General features: G+C 42.5%; 1 protein-coding gene across 1 annotated transcript in view; it reads right to left on the reverse strand.

Annotated features, from left to right (window-relative positions):
• Window positions 1–551: 551 nt before the first annotated feature.
• rgs5a (regulator of G protein signaling 5a) overlaps window positions 552–19,976 on the reverse strand; it is a 254,907-nt gene continuing 235,482 nt past the window's right edge. The window contains exons 3-6 of the mRNA XM_079575006.1: window positions 16,796–16,909; window positions 11,300–11,361; window positions 4,100–4,266; window positions 552–792 (exon numbers count right to left, since the gene is read on the reverse strand). Coding sequence (XP_079431132.1) covers window positions 631–792; window positions 4,100–4,266; window positions 11,300–11,361; window positions 16,796–16,909 — 505 coding nt within the window. The 3' untranslated portion in view covers window positions 552–630. The remainder of the gene's footprint in view (window positions 793–4,099; window positions 4,267–11,299; window positions 11,362–16,795; window positions 16,910–19,976) is intronic.

A 19,976-nucleotide genomic window follows, 5' to 3' on the forward strand; every position in this document is an offset into this window, starting at 1 on the left:
AATGCAAGAACGAAACAATCATGTTTGTCAAGGACAGTGCGAGCAAACGACCTCGCCTTGACGCTAAACGGGGTGAAAATGATCTTTCTCTGTATGTTCTTCTCACGGAGGACACTGGCCCAGAGCTGCACAGTTTGTGGGCGGACTTTTAATGTGTTTCAAGCAGAACAGAGTGTTATAAAAGAGAAAACATGTAGATTATAAAGTACGAAGCTTGTGCAGCCCTGTTTGTCGGTAACACAGTCGAGAGGATGGGGCCATTTCCAGATAATTTACTCCAACAGGGCTTTTCATATCAGTAAAAGATGATCAAATTACATGAAAAGCTCAAAGAGTCAATTGAGAAAGTGTCTGTAATTAGTTCAGTTTAATTTGTAGCATCAGTCAAAATGCCACGTCGTCACATTAGCGGATATTAAAAAACACGTTCAAAGCAAGCATGGGCTTTAAGAATGTTCCAGTATCTCGAAATGGCCCCATCTCCCCAGAAAATCTGTTTAGTCGCGTGTCTGGTGTGTACGTGAAGCTGCATGTTCTGATTTCTGCGTTGACTTTTGCGTGAGGTCTTGTGTTGAGTCACGTGTTGTTGTTTTTTTTGTGTGTGCCCGTGTGTCGGTGTCGGCGTTTAGTTTAGACGATCAGCTCCTGGTAGAAGTCGGAGCGCAGGTAGCGTCCGAAGGAGTCTTTGTCCATCAGAGCGTAGATCCGCTTCTGGGCCAGGTCGAAGGTGGAGGGGGAGAGGTCGACCAGGCTCCTCAGGGTCACGTCCTTGGTGAAGTGGTCGATGTTCACCTGCAGACGGGGGAGAACGCAGGGTTATCGCAAAATCAAGGAAACTCCGTGAAATCGATGAAGCACAGCAACTTTCCAAAACCGTACAACTTTCCCACAACGGCTCCAGTAATCCACAATTTCCTTCGCAACTGTTCCTGAACTCCTCAACTAACATGAGTTTCTTATCAATAGAAATCCATTGTATATTTGCAGGTAGGAAGTCGTGCCCAGTACCTCCGCAGGTTTAAGTCATTCAGATCCCCATGTTCCTCTCACCCGTCCCGGTCTGACTTTACAGCGTGCACCGCTGTTTGCCCTTCTGCCCTTCTGCCCTCTGTCTGAGTCAGTGTTAATTTTGACAACATATTTTATTTTAGTTTTAGTCTTAGTCTTTTGACTAAAATGTAATTTAATTTTAGTCAAGATTTAGTTAAAAAAAACTTCTCAATTTTAGTCTAGTCGACTAAAATTGCATATCAATTTAGTCGACTAAAATTAAGACTAATTTAGTCGACTTTGCATTTATAATATTCATTATAATCATATTTAATCATGGTCCTCGACTTCATGGAGCTGCTCCACATGAACAAAGCTCAGACCTGTTCATTTGGCAGTGAATTTAAATTATATGAGGCTCTTTCAGACTTTTCAGACGGTCAATAGAAGTTTGGATGATTTTAGTCTCTCCTTTTCATTTTTATTTAGTCTCATTTTAGTCGACTAAAATATCTTGACATTTTAGTCATAGTTTTAGTCTCATGAGAAACTTTTAATTTAGTTTTAGTCCAATTTTAGTCGTCAAAAATATCACATGGACTAAAATTAAGACTAAACATTTTAGACGACGAAATTAACACTGGTCTGAGTCTCATTTCTCTGCTGGTGGATTGTTATTTGGCGATCGGCTTTTATTTGACAGATAAACACGGCTTCTTTTCCTCCGTGTGAATTTATGTGAGTCACTGCTGTTGAACCAGAGCAGAAGCTCAAGGTTAAAGAGTGAAACAAACAAACACTCATGTTCCGATGCCTCGTCAGGGCTCTGTTTTCTCAGTGTGTGTGACTCAGTGACTCAGAGCCCGGCCCTCACAGCGACAGGTGTCTGTTTGCTCCTCCCACTGTGGACAGGGATGTGCTCTGTGCTCTGATACAGCTATTTAAAACAACACCTATTAAAGTCTTTTATTTTCCCCCACAATTTTTAATAACAAAATCTGAAATCTAAGGCTCCGTGAGCTGCTTTTTCAATACGGGAGGGAGATTGGGGCGGTTTCTTATCATCGCGGGAGCACATGGGCTCTGTTAATTAGTAAACAATATATGTTTTTCAGATATTTTTGGGCGGGTTTGGCTGCCCAGACATGGCAACCCTGTTCAAAACTGTAAAATGCAAAGAGAAGTTTGATGTAAAAGAAAGATGTTTGAATCAGAAAAGAAAAATCGAAAACATTCGTAAAAATGGCCTCAGAAATCAGGCATTTTAGCAACAATAGCAAAAAATGCTCACAAAATCTGGTGATAACACACATAATGTAGTGACAGTTGAAAATGTAGTCACATGACCATTTTAAACTCTCTCTTCACATGTTTGTAATAAATTGTTTCTACACTATCAAGCAGTTAGTCGTGCATTAGGAAACACATCATTCATTGTTCCTGATGCATTTACACAGTTTTACTAACAAGTGTTATATTAATAAGCAGCACCAGTCTTGCATTCACTTTTCACTAAGATCTTGCATTCATGATGGGAGAGTGTGAACACTGCTCAAAGCCTTCTCCAGCACATCTCAAAGATTATTAATGGGGCAAAGATCTGGACTGTTTGTGAAAATAATGAACCACTCATTCACAACGGGAAAGATCAGGGAAGAAGAAATCCTCTGATGGAATAACCTGCTCATTCAGGATGTTCATGTCCTCCTGTCTCTCTCTCTCTCTGCCTCACTCTTTCACAGATTTATTTCACAACATAAAACTCCTCCTCGCCTCGCACCTCAAGGGGCTTTGTGTGGCGCTGGCGTGTGGCTCTGAATTTGGCCGTGAAATTTGACTTTTAATGCTTAAGGCTGTGTTTTATGGAGCAGGTATGTAAGCAGATAAGTAAAACCATGACAGTTGTATTCAAGTATTATTTAAATGAAAGTGTGTGTACTTTCACTCAGTTGGTATGAAGTACTTTGACCACGTCTGGCATGTCGTACAGGGCCCACTTCTCTCCAAATATTTTCCCTTTTCATTCACCGTCTTTTTAAAATTGGTGCTCGAGCGATAGGATTTACTTTCTAAAAGCTGTTTTCTAAAGAGCTAATCCCGGATGATGAATGGAATCTGTCCTTGGTCTGCTCAGCGTCCTGCTCTCGGCTGTCCGGTCCCACAAACACAGGGTGCATCACAGTCTGCGTGTTCGCTCTACATGGTCACTGTGTACACGGAACAATATGACGAGTGACAACAGGGGCCTGCTCAGCCTCAGCCTCCGAGGTCTGGTCAAAACACACCTTTTTGTAGCCTACATTTGCATTTGATTCTATCTATGCAAGTAACATGCTATGGCAAAAGCCTAATTCTAGTAAAACAAAAACAATTGCAGCAATTAAGTGCAAAAAAAAGCACCTGTATCTACAGCACCTACAGTGACTTTACCTCATTCGTTAACTCACAGAAAATGCCACATTAGATTATTTTGAAAGTGTCAGTTCAGCATACATTCTTTTATGAGTCCATTTTTAACATATACTGTTGTTGACGTCAACAACCTTTGCAATAAAAGTTGGGAAACTGTGAAATTTGATGCTACAAAGCTCTGTGATTGATAAATACCAAGACACCCCAACAGTGTTTCCTTAACTTTGCGAAAGGAGTGAAACAGCGCCCCCAATTTGACGCTGGTGGTCAAAAAGTGTACTGCATCCATATTTACCATTGAGAATGAATGGAAGGGAGTTAGTATTTAGCACACGCAGCGCAAAAGTAGGTCACTCTCTGGCGGGCCAACAGAATTGTTCCACTTTGGGCACCCCTGCTGTAATCAAAGCTAAGAACCAAATATTAGCCCGTGTGACCTTTCTTTGTGGCCACTCTTTTTCTGGTCAGGTCGTGTGAAACATCAGTGAAAGCTCATTGCTGTGTCATTGACTAAAGGAACGAACGAGTCATGGACTAAATATAGAACCATTAGCCGTGATATCGCCATCCATATTCATGCCTCATTTCTGGAGACGTGTTTGGCACCTGGTAAGTGTCTGATTGGAATGCATCCTGTCATCCCGCATGACTCACCCCTCTCCTCTGAAAACTTAAAACTCCAGCGGCGGGTGCTCACCTCTCTGGGCCCCTCGGACTGGATGAAGTCTTCGTAGATCTTCTTGGCTTTGGCGGCCATCTTGACTGGGTTCTTGGTTTTCTTGAAGTCCTCACAGGCCACCCAAAACTCAATGTTCTCATCACTGAACTCGGACTGCAGGAAGCTACGGAAAGAAGCCAGGCCATCTGAAACCACATGAAGGGAACGGTTTGATTTGTAATCATTTGTCAGCATTGCCAATGAGGAAAAACTGTTGAAAAAATTGAGATTTATGTGATATTGTGGTGTTTCTATACCACTACAGCTCTTCTCCATACCTGTATAAGTGTCGGTGATGCAAACAACAACATGCAATCTTCTCTGCCAACACAATTGTGAGGGAACCAAGATGGGTCATTATGCTTTTGCTGAAATTTGGGAGTTATCGCAAACTCAAACACATCTTAATCTGTAGATACTAATTTATGTATAAAATGTCAGGCAGCTGAGGAAACCTTGGTTCATCTTTTGTGGGAATGCCAAAGGATAAAGGAGTTTTGGACAAAAACAACAAACGAAGCCATGTCATATCTACATATTGATATTCCAATGACTCCGCAAACTTGCATCCTTGGATAAAATTTTGTAATGTTTCATCAACGAAAAAGAATGCATTTTTATCATTATGCATTATAACCAAAAGAATAATTTTGAAGAAATGGATAGACAATGATTGTCCGACGCATTATGACTGGTACTGACACGTTATGGAGACGATATCAGTAGAAAAAACAGCTTTTAGATTTACATAATCAGGAAACCGATTATCTTGAAACATGGGATCCATTACATGAATTTATCTTGAGTGTTAATTGAATGTACATCGTTTTTTTTTTCTTTTATGTGAATGGAATTGTCCTTGACTAATATTAATATTGATATTATCATCTGTAAATATAGTTATATTGGTCGCTTTGGCATCCGCGCAGTAAAGTGAAGATTACTGCGCGGATTTCAAACTACTCCTGGTATTATTACGCCTTACAATATAGTCCCCCCTTTTATCCGCTTAGAAAATCCACATTGTTTAATTTTGTGTAATTATACTTTGTAGTGGAACACTTCACGTAACCATATTTAAATAGGGAAAACGTGGAAGAGCTTGGTAGCTTCTATCTTGACCTGTTTTGGAGCTATAGAGGAGAGAGGGAGAGGCTAAATGCTAACGCCGTCTGCGCTGTGTTTACGTGACTGAAGGCACGGGGGAAGATCAGACAGGTCCTAAAGAACTCGTCAAAGCTCAGGTAAGAACATATCTCAGTATGTAAAAACGGTGGCCTGTTCCTTTAACACGTTCTAACAAAATGGTTTTCTCGTTAAGACAGGACTCTTTCTCATCATAACATAAATCTCACACTCGTCAGTTCAGCGTTTCCGGAGCGCTGAGACATTTAGTTTTGAGTGGAACTGAGGCGTTGCTTTGTTTAGTAATTTGACAGTCGTGCTGGAAAAGCACATCTGTAATTGTCTTTTGTCGCGGCTCATTTGCAGTCAAGTCACGCTTTATTGTTTATTCATCAATTCTATCGTCAAGTGCTGAGCTCTTTCCGCAGTTAGCTTTTATTATACGCCTAATTAAGCAAACAAATTCCACCGCCTTTTGGGTTCTTATTCCGCCCTGAGCCTTTCAGTGTGGTCCAGTGTTGACTTTGACAACATATTTTATTTTAGTTTTAGTCTTAGTCTTTTGACTAGAATGTAATTTAATTTTAATCAAGATTTAGTCAAAAAAAAGTTTCAATTTTAGTCTAGTTTTAGTCGACTAAAATTGCATGTCAATTTTGTGGACTAAAACTAGACTAATTTAGTGGACTTTGCATTTGCAATATTCATTATAATGATATTTAATGTTGTTCCTCTGCTTCATGGAGCTGCTCCACATGAACAAAGCTCAGAGCTGATCCTTTGGCAGAGAATTTACATGATCTGAGGCTCTTTCAGACGCTCAATAGAAGTTTGGATGATTTTAGTCTCTCCTTTTCATTTTTATTTAGTCTCATTTTAGTCGACTAAAATATCTGGACATTTCAGTCATAGTTTTAGTCTCATGCGAAACTTTAAATTTAATTTTAGTCCAAAAAAATCACTTTGACTAAATTTAAGACTAAATATTTTAGTCGATGAAATTAACACTGGTGTGGTCCACTTTTATTGGACACATTTAGAAACCTAAAAACCATTGTATCATTCACTCTTGGCCGTAACCGTAAACATATTCTCGCCTCATTTGAAAGCTAAGGTCTGCAAAACTCAGCAAAGCTTCTTGTTGTTACACGTTAGTCATTTTTATAGCGTTTTTTGGTCATGTTTTTGTCGCTTTTTGTCGTGTTTCTCTTTGTTGTAGCATTTTGGCCACATTTTCTGGTAGGTTTTCGGAATAGATGTGTTTCCGTCAGCAGTGAAAAGCTAAAAAATATATTTCTTTGAATTCTTATTAAACCCATGTGTTCCCATCCAGATAATTGAGTTGCAATTAAAAACATCAGTATGAATTATCCACCATTTCATCATCATTAATCCCCATTCGTCGCGGTCGATTGGCTACAGCAGTAATTTGAATTTTGAAGCGCAGAGTTTTGCCTAATAAACCGTTTTCCCAATGACTGAAAAATGAAATGAACTCAGCCGAATAAACCCTTGCGAAATGACAAATGGAAAGGGCTGCTGACATTGAAAGTCTGTCTTCCTCTTATGACAGAGTTTTCTGAGTAAAACTGAGCTGGAGGCCGGCTCATTGTAACTCAACACAATGGCTCCAAAATGTGCCATTATGTGGAGGACGTGTGCGGCCGGTGATAAGAGCGGAGCGGCCGGTGATAAGAGCGGAGCGGTTATCTCCGATCTAAACGACCGCAGTGGCCAAAATAGAGTCGCAATCAAGTCCCTCTGTTCTCCCAGGAGCCCCGGGTCAGGCCCACATGGTAAACACAGACAGCGGCTAAACAAGGGGAAGTTTTCAATTCCTGGAAAGACAATGAAGTTTACCTTAACCTTAAAACGCACAGTGAAAGAACTGGCCTCCGCAGCCTCTCAGTTCTTATATTTGAAGAGTTTCGTGGCGCTAGGCTAGTGCGAGGCTAGCGCATTTCTATGGTATCAGCTAGCCTGCATTAAAAACAGTGTGACCCGCTCCACAGAGCACCTGAGGCAAATCACTTATAACACCAGACTAACCATATAAATGTCTGTGTCCATAGAATCATGTTTGGAATATAACTGACCTGCATCACATGAATGATCGCATTTTGAGGGACTATTTTCTAGCAGATCACTCCGCCGAAGCTGATGCTGCTCAAATATAAGGTGTTTTAAATGATTCTATGGACACAGACATTTCTATGGTTAGTCTGGTGTTATAAGTGATTTGCCTCAGGTGCTCTGTGGAGCGGGTCACACTGTTTTTAATGCAGGCTAGCTGATACCATAGAAATGCACTAGCCTCGCACTAGCCTAGCGCCACGAAACTCTTCAAATATAAGAACTGCATGAATTACAAAAAAAATATCTCCAGAAATCAGCAACACTCTGGATAACTAGGAAATGAGGCCCTGTGTCAAAAATCCTGAAATATCCCTTTAAAGTAAATGTTTGTAAGAGGATCTTGGTGCTGATTCTGCGTCTGATTGGATGAGACACAGACAGATATTCATGAAATTTACAATGTACAAAACACTACATACACTAACTATAAAAACAAAGTAGGTTTTAATCAAAAAATACTACATTTCATGTCCTTTTTGCTCTATTTGAGTCTGTGTGAACCAGAAAATGATTAATCCATTAGTAATCGATTAGTTGTTTCAGCCCTAAATTTTAGGTGTTTGGTTTTGACACCAAGCACAGGAAAAGACAGACTGTTAGACACTTTAAACACTGTGGGCCAGATCTTGTGACTGGCTCAGTCCGTGCGAAACTCTAAACTCTAAACGTGCGATCTTGCGTGTGGCGCAGGTTTTGCGTTTAAGGCTGCGCCACAAGGAGAGGGCGTTATTTAAGAAAAAGAGGTCGACTGAGGCGTGGTTCATTAAAAGCAGCTCTCGTGCTACTCTTCTATGGCAACCGTAACATGTTCCTCTTTACATCCCACTGCCTTGTCTTCTTCCTTAGAATCGACGTCAAATTGAAAACAAAAGTGAAATTGCCTTGAAAGGTTACGCACGGGTTTACTTTGATACAGTAAGATAAGATAAGATAAGATAAGATAAACCTTTATTCATCTCACAAAGGAGAAATTCACTTGTTACAGTCGGCGTTACTTCACAGTCTTATTGTACAGTCTGACAGCAGTGGGGATGAAGGCTTTGCGGTAGCGCTCCGTCCTGCACTGAGGGTGTCTCAGTCTGCCACTGAGAGAGCTGCACAGCTCTTCTACAGTCCCGTGCAGTGGGTGGGAGGTGTTGTCCATGATGGAGGTGAGCTTGGCTAACACCCTCCTGTCCCTCACCTCCTCCACAGAGTCCAGGGGGCAGCCCAGGACGGAGCTGGCCCTCCTGACCAGCTTGTTCAGTCTGTTCTTGTCCCGCTCTGTGCTGCCCGGGGCCCAGCACATTGCAGCGTAGTGGAGTAGTAGTAGATCAACGCTCACACCCCTAACACCAAACACACCCCTAACACCAAAACAACTACAGTTTTCCATAAATAAACCACACGTGCCTCAAGTGCGGCACCACAACATCGTAAAGCGAGTCTGTCCTTCCTCCTGTCCTGCCCACTTTTTGCGCCAGGTCTGACACTGAAGATCACAATGAGCCACCCGTCTGCGCAGTCGTCTGCTCTACAGCCTGCGCTGTGAACCACAAGATCTGGCCCTGCAGGTGTTCGTAGGGCTGCTCGATTATTGAAAAAATAATAATCACGATTTGCTGATATTTTCTGTTTTCTAAACAGTAATAAAAGTACAAATGATTCCAAGTACACCTTGATTAAAGACAGGTCTCTGTTTCACACCTGCCCCCTGCTGGCCAGCCCTCACACCTGCGCAAGCAAACTGAGCAGCGCGGCTTGATGACATCATCACACAGCGCTGTTTGTTTTCATGTCAGGCAAAAGCATGAGCCGTGGCACGTGAAATGCGAAGGGAAAATAATCCCAGCGGCCTGAAAAGCAAGTCTGCTTTACAAAAAAAAAAAAATTGGAAAAAAAGAAAAACATGGAAAAACAAAAAAAAATGGAAAAAATAAAATAATAAAATGAAATAAAATTATAATCGTTTTTTGCAATTATGCTAATTTTTTAATTGTTTAGTGTAGTAATCGTAATCAAATTTCGATTAACTGCACAGCCCTGTGTTGGAGCTCAGATGTGTAATAACACTGCTCAGAATCATCTTTGGGGTTGGAGGCTCCACACAGGGCCGGATGTTGCCCCTGAGCCTGACGTTGGCTTCTCATGTCGAGCATATAGTTATTAAAGAACGCAATTAAGCCTTTCTGTGCTGCCAGAACCAAAGTGCTAATTTTAATGTCAATGCAGTATATACTCACTAGTATCTCCTGCAGCGGCTCCGAGTACAATGGCTCTGTTATTGTCCAAAAGCCACCGCAGCCTGCGATGAACTCCTCGCACCTGTCTCGACGCCTCAGGGCAACTCAATTCGGGAGTAATTTCCGTCACGAAGAAAATCATTACGTAAGTCACATCCAGAGACGAGGCCTGGCCGCTTTAATAGAGATAATCACGCGCCGTTTTCTAGCCCGAGGACATTAGCGAATAAAAGCCTGCAGTAATGTCGTCTGTCAGTTCCGCCTGTACGTGTTCACCGGTGTCCGGCCAATCAGCACGCTCCTGTTGCATAACACGGGGCACAACACGCACATTAAGAAAGATGAAGGCCATTTTGTTATTATGTGAGGTTTGAATGAAAGAATAGGCTGAATGGAAAAAGTGCAGAAAATCTCCCTTTGTCCTCAGGGTTTGCCAAAGGGAACCAGGTGCGGGACAATTGCTCAGATTTATTTTTGTTTTTCATTCATTTCTGTGACAGTCGGGAGCAATGGGGCTGAAGTGACACAGGGCATGTTCTTCACCTGGGTTTAAGGCGAGACACTGCAGGTGAATAGGAGAAAAAGAATAAATGTAGAGATGTCAATTTGAAACTTTTGCTGAACATTACAGATATAAATATGCATTTTTTCTGTCATTTTTTGTTTTCACATAAAAATAAGGCATTTTGAGCATTAAAATGGCCAAAATTGCCTATATTTTGGGCAACGAAATCAAAGTAATGAGCCAGATTAAATGTTATGGTTTTATTTTATTGACATATTAGTGACTAAGATTTTTTCAGAGGGGATTTTGGATATTTTGTTTAGTTTTTCAATAAACTAATCATCAGTGACAAAATCTGTAAAAACTCAAATTCCGCCTGTTTTTTTGGTTTCAAAGCTGAATAAATCAGGCTTGGAATTAGATATAAAAAAATCCCTCTGAAAAAACCTTCAAAACATTGTTGTGTCTCAGCCTGTAAAGTTTGGAGTCTGTGGGAGCTTCTATAAGGGCTCAGGCTCTGCCCGAGTGCGGCTTCTCTCATTCAGAGAAAACCAGCCCTGAAGTTTTGTAGCGAGTGCGCATGCTCGGCCCGTTCTTCCACTTTTCCGCTCCAGCGTCTCGTCGGAGGAAAAACACCATATTTGGGTGAAAGCGTCATCACGGGGCCCCTTAGCAGGACACGTGGATGTCAAATCTGTCAATATTTATGAATGAAAACCCGCGGGAAAGACGGCCTTTCTACTTCCGGGTCGCCCCCACCTCGCAGACAAAACATCATAAAATAAACATCATCATTTTTATATCTGACATGAAAACTAAGATGTAAAGGGAGGAAAATAGATAAAAATCTCCACTTCGACCACCGCGTGAAAAATCAATACTTTCACCTGCCGTGTCTCGCCTTAAGTATTTCAGGAAAAGCCCCCCACGGCCTCTGGTGTTCCTGAGGGGAAACAGGACGATGACAGGACTGTGCGCTCCATTTTCCATCCCGACATGAGAACGTTTTTGTTGCATCGGTCCGTTCTTGTATTGATTTATGGCAGCACGCACTGATCCGAGCAGGGATTGACCCGCTGACCTTTGCGTCTGTGGTCAAACGCACAAACCACTGAGCCACCCTTGCCTGTTTGCGTAGCAGAAGGGCTGAATGTGAGGAAGTATGTTTAAAAAGTATTTTGTGATACGTACAGCTGTTGTTGAGGACCAGGTCCAGACTCTCACGCCACTGGGCCGCCTCCTCCGGGGTCGGCCTGTAAACAGAGGGGTCAGAGGTCAGCGACTGTTAGTGGAAAAACAACCCGATACAATGTTTCAAACTTCTTTCTATTCATACTAGTTTATACATAGGCTTTTATAAACTTTGGACAATTTTTCATTTTATTTGCTTTAATGGATCACGTTTTCTCCACTTCGGCTTTACCAACAATTCTCACATCTCTATTGTGTTTCCATGCGTTGTGGCGTTGTCGTCACATTTTTGTGGCTCTGTCATCACTTTTCTGATGCTTTTTTGTTACTTATTCATCACTTTGTTTTCGTGGTCTTTTCTGGAGCGTTTTTATAACTTTGTTGCTTGTGTGACTCTCAGTCATACAGGTGTTGTCAATCTTCAATTCAAACCTTCAAACCTCCAGTTGTTATCCAAGTATCCAGGCATCACCCGCATCTAAAAGCTACTTGAAAAGAGTGTCAACAAAGATCATACCAGGTGGATCACATGATCCAATCAAGGACATGGTGTTGCCTCTTGAAACACACACAAAAGAGTAGAGACAGAGAGCAGTTGGAGCTGCTGAAATACTTAAAGACTAAAACCTCGAGGAGGACTGAACTGCAGTAAACCGGCCTTTCTAGAGACTGTGGAGGGCAGCCGGTAAGGGCAAAATGCTCTGTTTTGGTTTCTGTTGTGTTTGTATGTCTCGGTGGCTGATTTGTTGGTCTGAAAACAGTTGCTATGGTTAAAACGGTGGTTTAAGTTAAAACTGATTTGAAATTCATGATTGTGTGGTAAAATACTGTTGGCTACATCGATTTGGCTGAAAGCTTAGAAGATATACTTTGATCAAATGTATTAAAAGTACAAGAGAATGCTAAAATACTAAGAACCTTGTTTAATTAAAAAATACTGAAATTGTGTTCAAATTTTAAAAGAACTACCATTTATCTTCATGATATTTACAGTTGTTGGAGTATCTGTTTTTCTGAGGTTTTTCACCAGCTGACAAGAGTCACAGCTTCAAATAAAAAGAAAGAAAAAGGAAAAAAGACGTCTGTGTCATGGAGTGAAATCCAGTTGTTTTATACCCCACATTAGAAAGGCAGCCTCTCAAGTTGGGCGCTGCGAAGAAACTTGACAATTGCCGTCATGCACGAGTTTAATATAGAACCTGCAGTTACGCGTAAGACCTGAGGTGGCAGTAGTGAGTAAAAAAAAAGAACAACGTGCATCTAGCCCCCTTTAAATTACAAAGATGTTTACCATCAGGGGAGATTGTTTCTTAATAGAGGGGAGGGACTAAGCCAGGCTGAACTCCTCCCTGTGGTCTACACCTGCCTGCGGGCTGAGCTAAACCTCAGTGCACTGGTGAAGTCTTTTGGATGAGAGGCGAAACGTTCGACACTTCAACTACGTACAGAAGACGTCTTGTTTTCGTCACTATTTTGACCCTCTTTTCAAGAAGCTTTTAGATTTGGGTCATGCCTGGACACCTGGATAATAACTGGGGAAAATGTGCTGGGTTGAGGTGGGATTTTTTAACTTATCAATCGTAGTACAGATACTACTGGTGAAGTTAAATAAACGTAACATTTTACAGTGAAGTGAAGGTACTAAAGTATTTGCTGGTTCTTCCCTCCAGTGTTCATCTAGTACTGTGTCTTTCTCTGAGATTGTTAAAGCTTTATCTTATCTTACATTATGGTGTCCGAGACCTCTTTATTGCACTAAGGTCGTGCATGATTTCCTCGGCGGATGATAAAAGACGTGGGTGAGTGAACCCGTCCTTTCATGTGTGCGCTGGGAGGAAGCGTCTGTTTGTCTGGTACTTACGCAAGGTCACACTCCCCGTTCACCAAAACAAAGTGAACAGGATTGAAGATTTTGGAACGAAAGAAATAAAAGATAATGCACAATTTCACCGTAAAAACAGAGCAATAAAACAATAAAGTTATGGGAAGGTAGCGGTAACCTAGCAACCGTCTCTGTCCTTCCAGGAATCGTTTTATGCGAGTCACGTGTCCAAAAAACGCCACCTGCCGCCATGTTGGATGATGTTTCTGAAGCAAATATCGTGAAACTGAACCTGAGTTGAAATCACAAAGCTCATAAATCCTGCCACCCTGCGAATTTTCGGCCGCCTGCATCCGCGATCTTGTCCTTTCGATCATTACCCAGATCTCATGACCATAGGTGAGGGTGGGAACGTAGATCGATCGGTAAATCGAGAGCTTTGCCCCCAGACTCGGCTCCCTCTTCACCACGACAAAGCGATACAGCGACCGCATCACTGCTGACGCCGTCTGTCCATCTCACGCTCCATCCGTCCCTCACTGAGAACAAGACCCCGAGATACTTGAACTCCTCCACTGACCTGTAGAGGGGAAGCACCTTTTCCCTTTATTGGTATTTGATTGCTACTTTAAGGACCGCAGATCAGTTTCTCTGAACCTTTACTGTCCAATTAGGGTCTTTTCAATACTAACCTGGTTTAGATCTGTTTTAGAGCTGGCTTCATCATGGCTCAACACAACAATACTTAAGATTTCGCTAAAAGGTTCAACCAGCTTTCTTTAGTTTGACCATTTTTTGTGATGCTTTTAGTTTCACTTCCTTATCGGACACTGGCAGGAAGTGACATAGATGGAGGCAAACAATTCATATCCGTCATAAGCACTTTTAACCTGCTACATCGAAGTGTAGTCCTAGTTCCTGATTAAGACCTTTCATCCCTATTCCCGCTCATCCGGTAATGACCACTCTGCATTGACACCATTTACGCACTGACTTCACCCTGACCCAGCTCTCCGACAGTTTTCAGCACTGACCTTCTCCGCCGTCACAGCTCCAGCGATATTCTCAAGTGTCGTTTCAAGTACACTCAGCGCTACGCCACTTCAGTCACATCCACAGAAGAAGAAGCTCTTCACCGACACATTTCCAGCACTTTCCCGAAGGTGCAATCATGTGTGAGGCCAAAATGATGTTTCCATCGATGTGACGTCTCGCTCCACAAGTGCTGTCACAGTAATCACAGCGGCCGGGCACTTGAACGCTGCTTTGGATGAGCACACGCCACTGACACGCATGTCACCCCAGGATCTCGTACAGAGAGCTGAGTCCGAGCACAGCCTCAGCTTTATTTCCTTCCTTTTCCATGAGGCACTTCTGCTCTTTCTTAACCTTAGACTTTGATTTAATGAAGAAAATAACAGTGTTTGTACAACGTGGCGCGTCAAATGCAGCCAAAAGCCCTAGACTCTTCATTTAACTTCGAAATAAACAAGTCGTCCTTGCGCTTTTATGGCTTTGAAGTTGAAAAGCCGCTCAGGATTAAGTGCAGAGCCTCCTCTGTGTCAGACGGAGATCGGGGGAGGCACGCTGCTGTCACTCTCACACATTTTAATGAAAAACTCCCGGTTCAGGCTTGTCGTAAAGCGAGGGCCAACGCTGTCAATGGTTTGCTTGAAGAATGGCCACATCATAGGGCAGACAATTCTCACATCCTCACAGGTCACACTAACAAACCAAGAGCAGCTCTCTATAGGAAAAGGTACTGCCTATGTTACACCTCAATAAAGTAAGAATTTATTTTCCCCAAATTGAATGAAGTTACCCCTCCTGGAACCGCCACCTGAACGTGGTGGAGGGGTTTGAGCGCCCGAATGATCCTGGGAGCTCTGTTGTTGGGGGCTTCGTGGTCTCGGGGTCTCCCAGGGCAAACAGGTCCGAGGTGACGGGTCAGACAAAGAGCGGTTGAGAAGCCCCTTATGAGAGACCAACAGGCCCGGTTAGAACCATGAGGCCGTCCTTCTGTGGACCCACCACCTGCAGGAGGAGCCATAAGGGGCTGGTGCAATGTGATTTGGGCAGATCTAACAGCTGCCCCCATGACCCGGAAATGGACAAGTGGAAGAAGATGGATGGATGGATGGATGGATGGATGGATGCAGTTACTATCACACCTTCCCTCTGTTCCAAAGATAATACAAAAGCTATACGGCCTTTAAGTAAGGGATAATGTATAGAACGCTGGTCATTATCGGGAAAATAAGCATCGACAGGGCGAACCGGGTCTTGTTTCGGGATAAGACTGCTTATCCCGCTTATTATTCGGCCATTTGCAACTGAACACACACAACATAAACTTCGTACACTTTTATGAAGGTCGAAAGGTTTATTTCATGACTTCCGTGACAAATAGTTCCCAAAAGTTTGCGCGTTGCTCGGCAACGTTTTGCTAGGCTAGAAGCAGCAAGGCTAGTAGCTAGCCTAGCTACTTAGTTGGAGGAATGGTGGTGAATCTCTGGGTAAGTTGCAAGTCAGACTCACGCTAACTTCACGAGCGATTCCCCGACTTCTCTCTCAGTGACGGGACAGATAGTGTCGCTGCTACGTACGTGCGGAGTGATATGAAAGCACCAACTCCATTGCCATTGGCAGCGTCATTATTTTTCTCAGAGGTCCTTTATCAGAAAATCATGACCGGTAGAACGTTAAATCCCATTCAAATCAACGGAGCTTCTACTTACGTTGTGAAGAGCCGTATAATAAGTGCATTAATTGCACTCTTTCCTAATGTATAATGATACCAATACAAAGCTCACAGAACAGACAAGCTGTTAAGTCAATGACTCCACCACAACAGGTGAAGGTTGTAGGATTTATCCAATGTAAGCTGAAAACACTTTTTTTTTTTAGTTCTGGCTTGCTCTGCTGCCGTCACCTTAAGAAGTTTCACACTGTAAAAATACTTTAAAGCTTTACAACGGGTCAATTTGTCCCGTAACATAACATGAGGGTAAAGGTTTTGTGTGTGCTTTTCTGATGTTTTCTGGATTCATGCCAAGCAAGAAAGCACGCGCAAAACCGTCCAGTCGTCAGGAACTACATGAGCCGACTGTGACTTGTATTTTTCTCTGCTTTGTCTTTTCTGTGTTGTCTTTTCCTACACCGGAGAGCTGCTGTAAAGTCACTTTCGATTACCAAGAGCGGACGTAATTACAGATGAAAGAGTCAAAGGAAGCGGAGTTTTAAGACACGGACAATTTTATCAAATAATAGAGTAAGAAAGGAAAAGATAAATTTGCTCAATACGTGCTTGAATTAAGAGTTGGAGTAGATTTGGATGGTCTTGAAATAAGTTTGGAACAAGCATTATGAAAAAAAGATAAATGAACCTGTTCATTTCAAAATCGACTTACAATTCATGCACTTATATGTCATTTTTTTCCTGTATGAATGAGTGGACATTGTACTTTTTCTTGAAACCTCATGAATTTCACTTTTTCGTGAAGTTGAACCATTTTTAATTTGTCTTCCACCACAAGCTTCTCTGTCTCCTCACCAATACCTGCTTTTTTCTGCCAAGAGTTCCTCCAATATTCCTCCATGGCATTAGAATCCTGCCCCTGCGCCGTTTCGCCCGTGCCATTTTCATTCTAAATGTGCCACTTTTGGCCACTCACTTGTGGAGTTTCTCCGGCTTCTTCTCGGTCTTCTCCGGGTACGGGATGATCAGGTCGATGGCATTGTCCGGCTTCTGCAGCAGCACGCCCAGTTTGGACTTGATCTCCTTCGCCCTGGGTGAAAGACACAGACACACATTTGTTTAAAACGATCATGAAAGTGGCTTATTGGTCGTTGTTAAAGAGTACAAGAACATGCAGGACTGAGTGAGTCACTGCTACAGGCCAACAGCGACACAGCCACATGTTTTTTGAAGATAACACCCAGAGGAACCGTGTGCAGATACGGGGAGCACAACGCCTCCGCTTTTCAAGAACACTACAAAAAGTGAATATCAAGCATTGGCTTAAATGACTTGAATTGAGGAAATGTATCGTGTTTTGAGCGGTTTTCACTCATTTAGACACTTTTCCTGATCGTACCAAGTTTGCTTTGCTTGTTTGAGGACATTTCAGACCAGTTCTAGGGTAAATCTCGCTTGAAATAAGAAAGTAAAATCACCAATGAGAGAAGACCAATTTTCTTTCCCCATTGGCAAAGAAAATGACCTGAAATAAGGACGAAATGTATTGAAACGAGTCAGAAACATCTCAGAACAAGTGAAATAATCTAGGACAAATGCCCAAGAACTATCATAGAATAACCATAGAATTATTGTGCTCAAATTGAGATGTTTATACTGATCTAGTTAATTACTTTTTGCAGTGAATTCACACCCTCCTAACCAAAAGCAACATTTACTAAAGGGCTGATCTGGAGACTCGAGTTGCTGCTGGTCATGGAGATGTTTCCGAGACGTCCCTTGGCGATAAGGCGAGCGTCCAGGTAGTCTCGGTGAAAACAAACAGGTTTGATTTCAGAAGAGTGTCAGAGTTCTGCGTGGTCTCAAGCAGTTGTCCTAAACTTTTAAAACGTTTCTGTGACGTCCCCGCAATGTCTCCGGGACCTGTCGGATACCGAGGAGATCTCAGAGAGTCATGTGAAGTCTCTTTGAGATCTCAGGTTGAGGACAACAAATAGTCTTCGAAACGGCTTGAGACCACGTAGACCTCGCGGAGACCACATGGAGACCACATGGAGACCACATGGAGACCACATGGAGACCACATGGAGACATCTTTCCAGTCTCCATGCAGTCTCCGCTGAAATCTAGCCAGTTTGGTTTCACTGAGACTACCTGGAAACTCGCTTCAAGTCCATGGGACACCTCGGAGACATCTCTAACCAGTGGCAACTCAAGTCTTTAAACTGGTGACATGGGCCCTTAAAGCAGTACTAAGTAACGTGTTTACCTAATAAATCCTTCCCGTAGTCCCTTTGGGGGTAATACAAGCGTTTATGGGATGAGTGGAGGGTCTTTCATCGCCCCCTGGTGTCTCTGGCCAGAAAACCATGTTTGCAACTTGACTGCCACCGGACCGAAGCAACCAATGCATAGTGGAATCACGAAGAAGAAGCTAACAGGCTAACGGGCAAAGCTAACCGCGGGCTAGCGTCACTTTAAAACAGTATTTAGAGCCAAGTTCGAGTGAAAAAAAATATTTCCATTGTATAACTGGGTGTACATTATCCATCCCTCCCTTCGCCTTTTCTGTCAGCGTTGTATTTACTCTCACGGACAATTAATAAGTTAAAAAAATCCCAACTTGCTACAACACCTGCAGTTGCGCTTATGGCCTCTAGGGGCAAGAGTTACTTAGTACTGCTTTAAGCGCTCAGTCACTCATGGCTGACATACATGTATAACTACAGTACACAGCAGGGGCTGGACTGGGACTGAAAAACAGCCCTGGACTCTGGTCAGCCTGGCCCAAATGAGCGTAAATGTGACACTTCCACAAATACATATGTGAACCTCTGACCCCCGCCTTAACCGAGAGCATTTTCTCCAGTTCGGCTTTACCCAAATCAAAAGGCTTCTTGACTGGAGAGCAACACTGTAACGCCTCATTTAAAAGGTAAAATCTAGAAAAGTGACGGTAACTTTTTGTCACGTTGTCGCTGCATATTTGTCATGTTTTTGTTGCTTTTTCATTCCTTTTTTGGCGTGTTTTCGTCACTTTTTTGTCACTTTTCTGTTGTGTTTTCGTCTCTTGTTTTTCGGGGTTTTTTTCATGTTATTGTTGTTTTTTCATCGCTTTTTTCATCGCTTTGTCGTCACGTTTTCATCACATTTTGTTGTGTTTTTGTCACTTTTTTGTTGCTTTTCCAGCACATTTTTGTCTTTGGATGCTTTTCTTTTAAGCTTTTAGATTTGGGTAAAGCTCGGTCACGCCCGGGGGTAAGGGTTTAAGGTAAAGTGAGAGGCCAGACCGGTGGCCCTAGAGCCAGTGGCCCTTCTGTGCTCTTCCAGAATGGACATATGGCCAGTGGTACACAGTAGTGTCCCATGATGCTTAGCGATATGACATCAGCCCTGAACTCTATAAAGTGAATGGTCTCTTTTCTCCAGACAAACAACATGGTATTTATATGAGGCAATTATATGAATAAACTTATGGAAACACATTACACAAGGATCACTGGACTTAAATGTCCTTGGGTATAAGACAGACTATTGGGTTACATTAATATAAACAACTCACGTAAAATGATCGGATCATTATAACTTACGAAATGTGTTTGATCAGATGTTCTTTAACTACAATACAAACACTTGGCCGTTTCAGTTTCAGTGACTCACACACAACAGCGGAGTTCATTTGACTGACATGTCATCATTGTAGTCCACCTCCAGTGACGGTTTGAAAGAGCCTCATTTCATTTCAATTCACTGCCAAAGGAGCAGGAGACGTGTTTGCTCAGGCTGTTCTGATCCTTCTCCCTCTTCCTCCTCCTCCTCCTCCCCCCAGGACGTTCTGTTCATGGGCACAGGCTGGAGCTCAAACCTCCCAGGTCAGCGTCAGGTTATCACACAAATATCGCTTCATCTGAGGTTTCAAAAAACAAACTGCTCTGATTTTATTTTGTTCTGGACTCGTCTGTTATTTCGAAAATGTGTGGACTCTTCGTTCAACATAATTACTTTGAATTCCGTGCTTTTTTGTGAAATATGAACTCCTGGAAAGGTTTGGTTTGCCGGATCAGGACGTACTTCTTCTAATTCTGGTTTATGAACTTGCTTTTGGCCATAATGAGCGCATTTTCCGCAGTTCAGCTTGACCCAAATCTAAAAGTTTC

Source organism: Gobius niger (assembly GCF_951799975.1).
Source record: "Gobius niger genome assembly, chromosome: 17".
Taxonomy (NCBI): domain Eukaryota; kingdom Metazoa; phylum Chordata; class Actinopteri; order Gobiiformes; family Gobiidae; genus Gobius; species Gobius niger.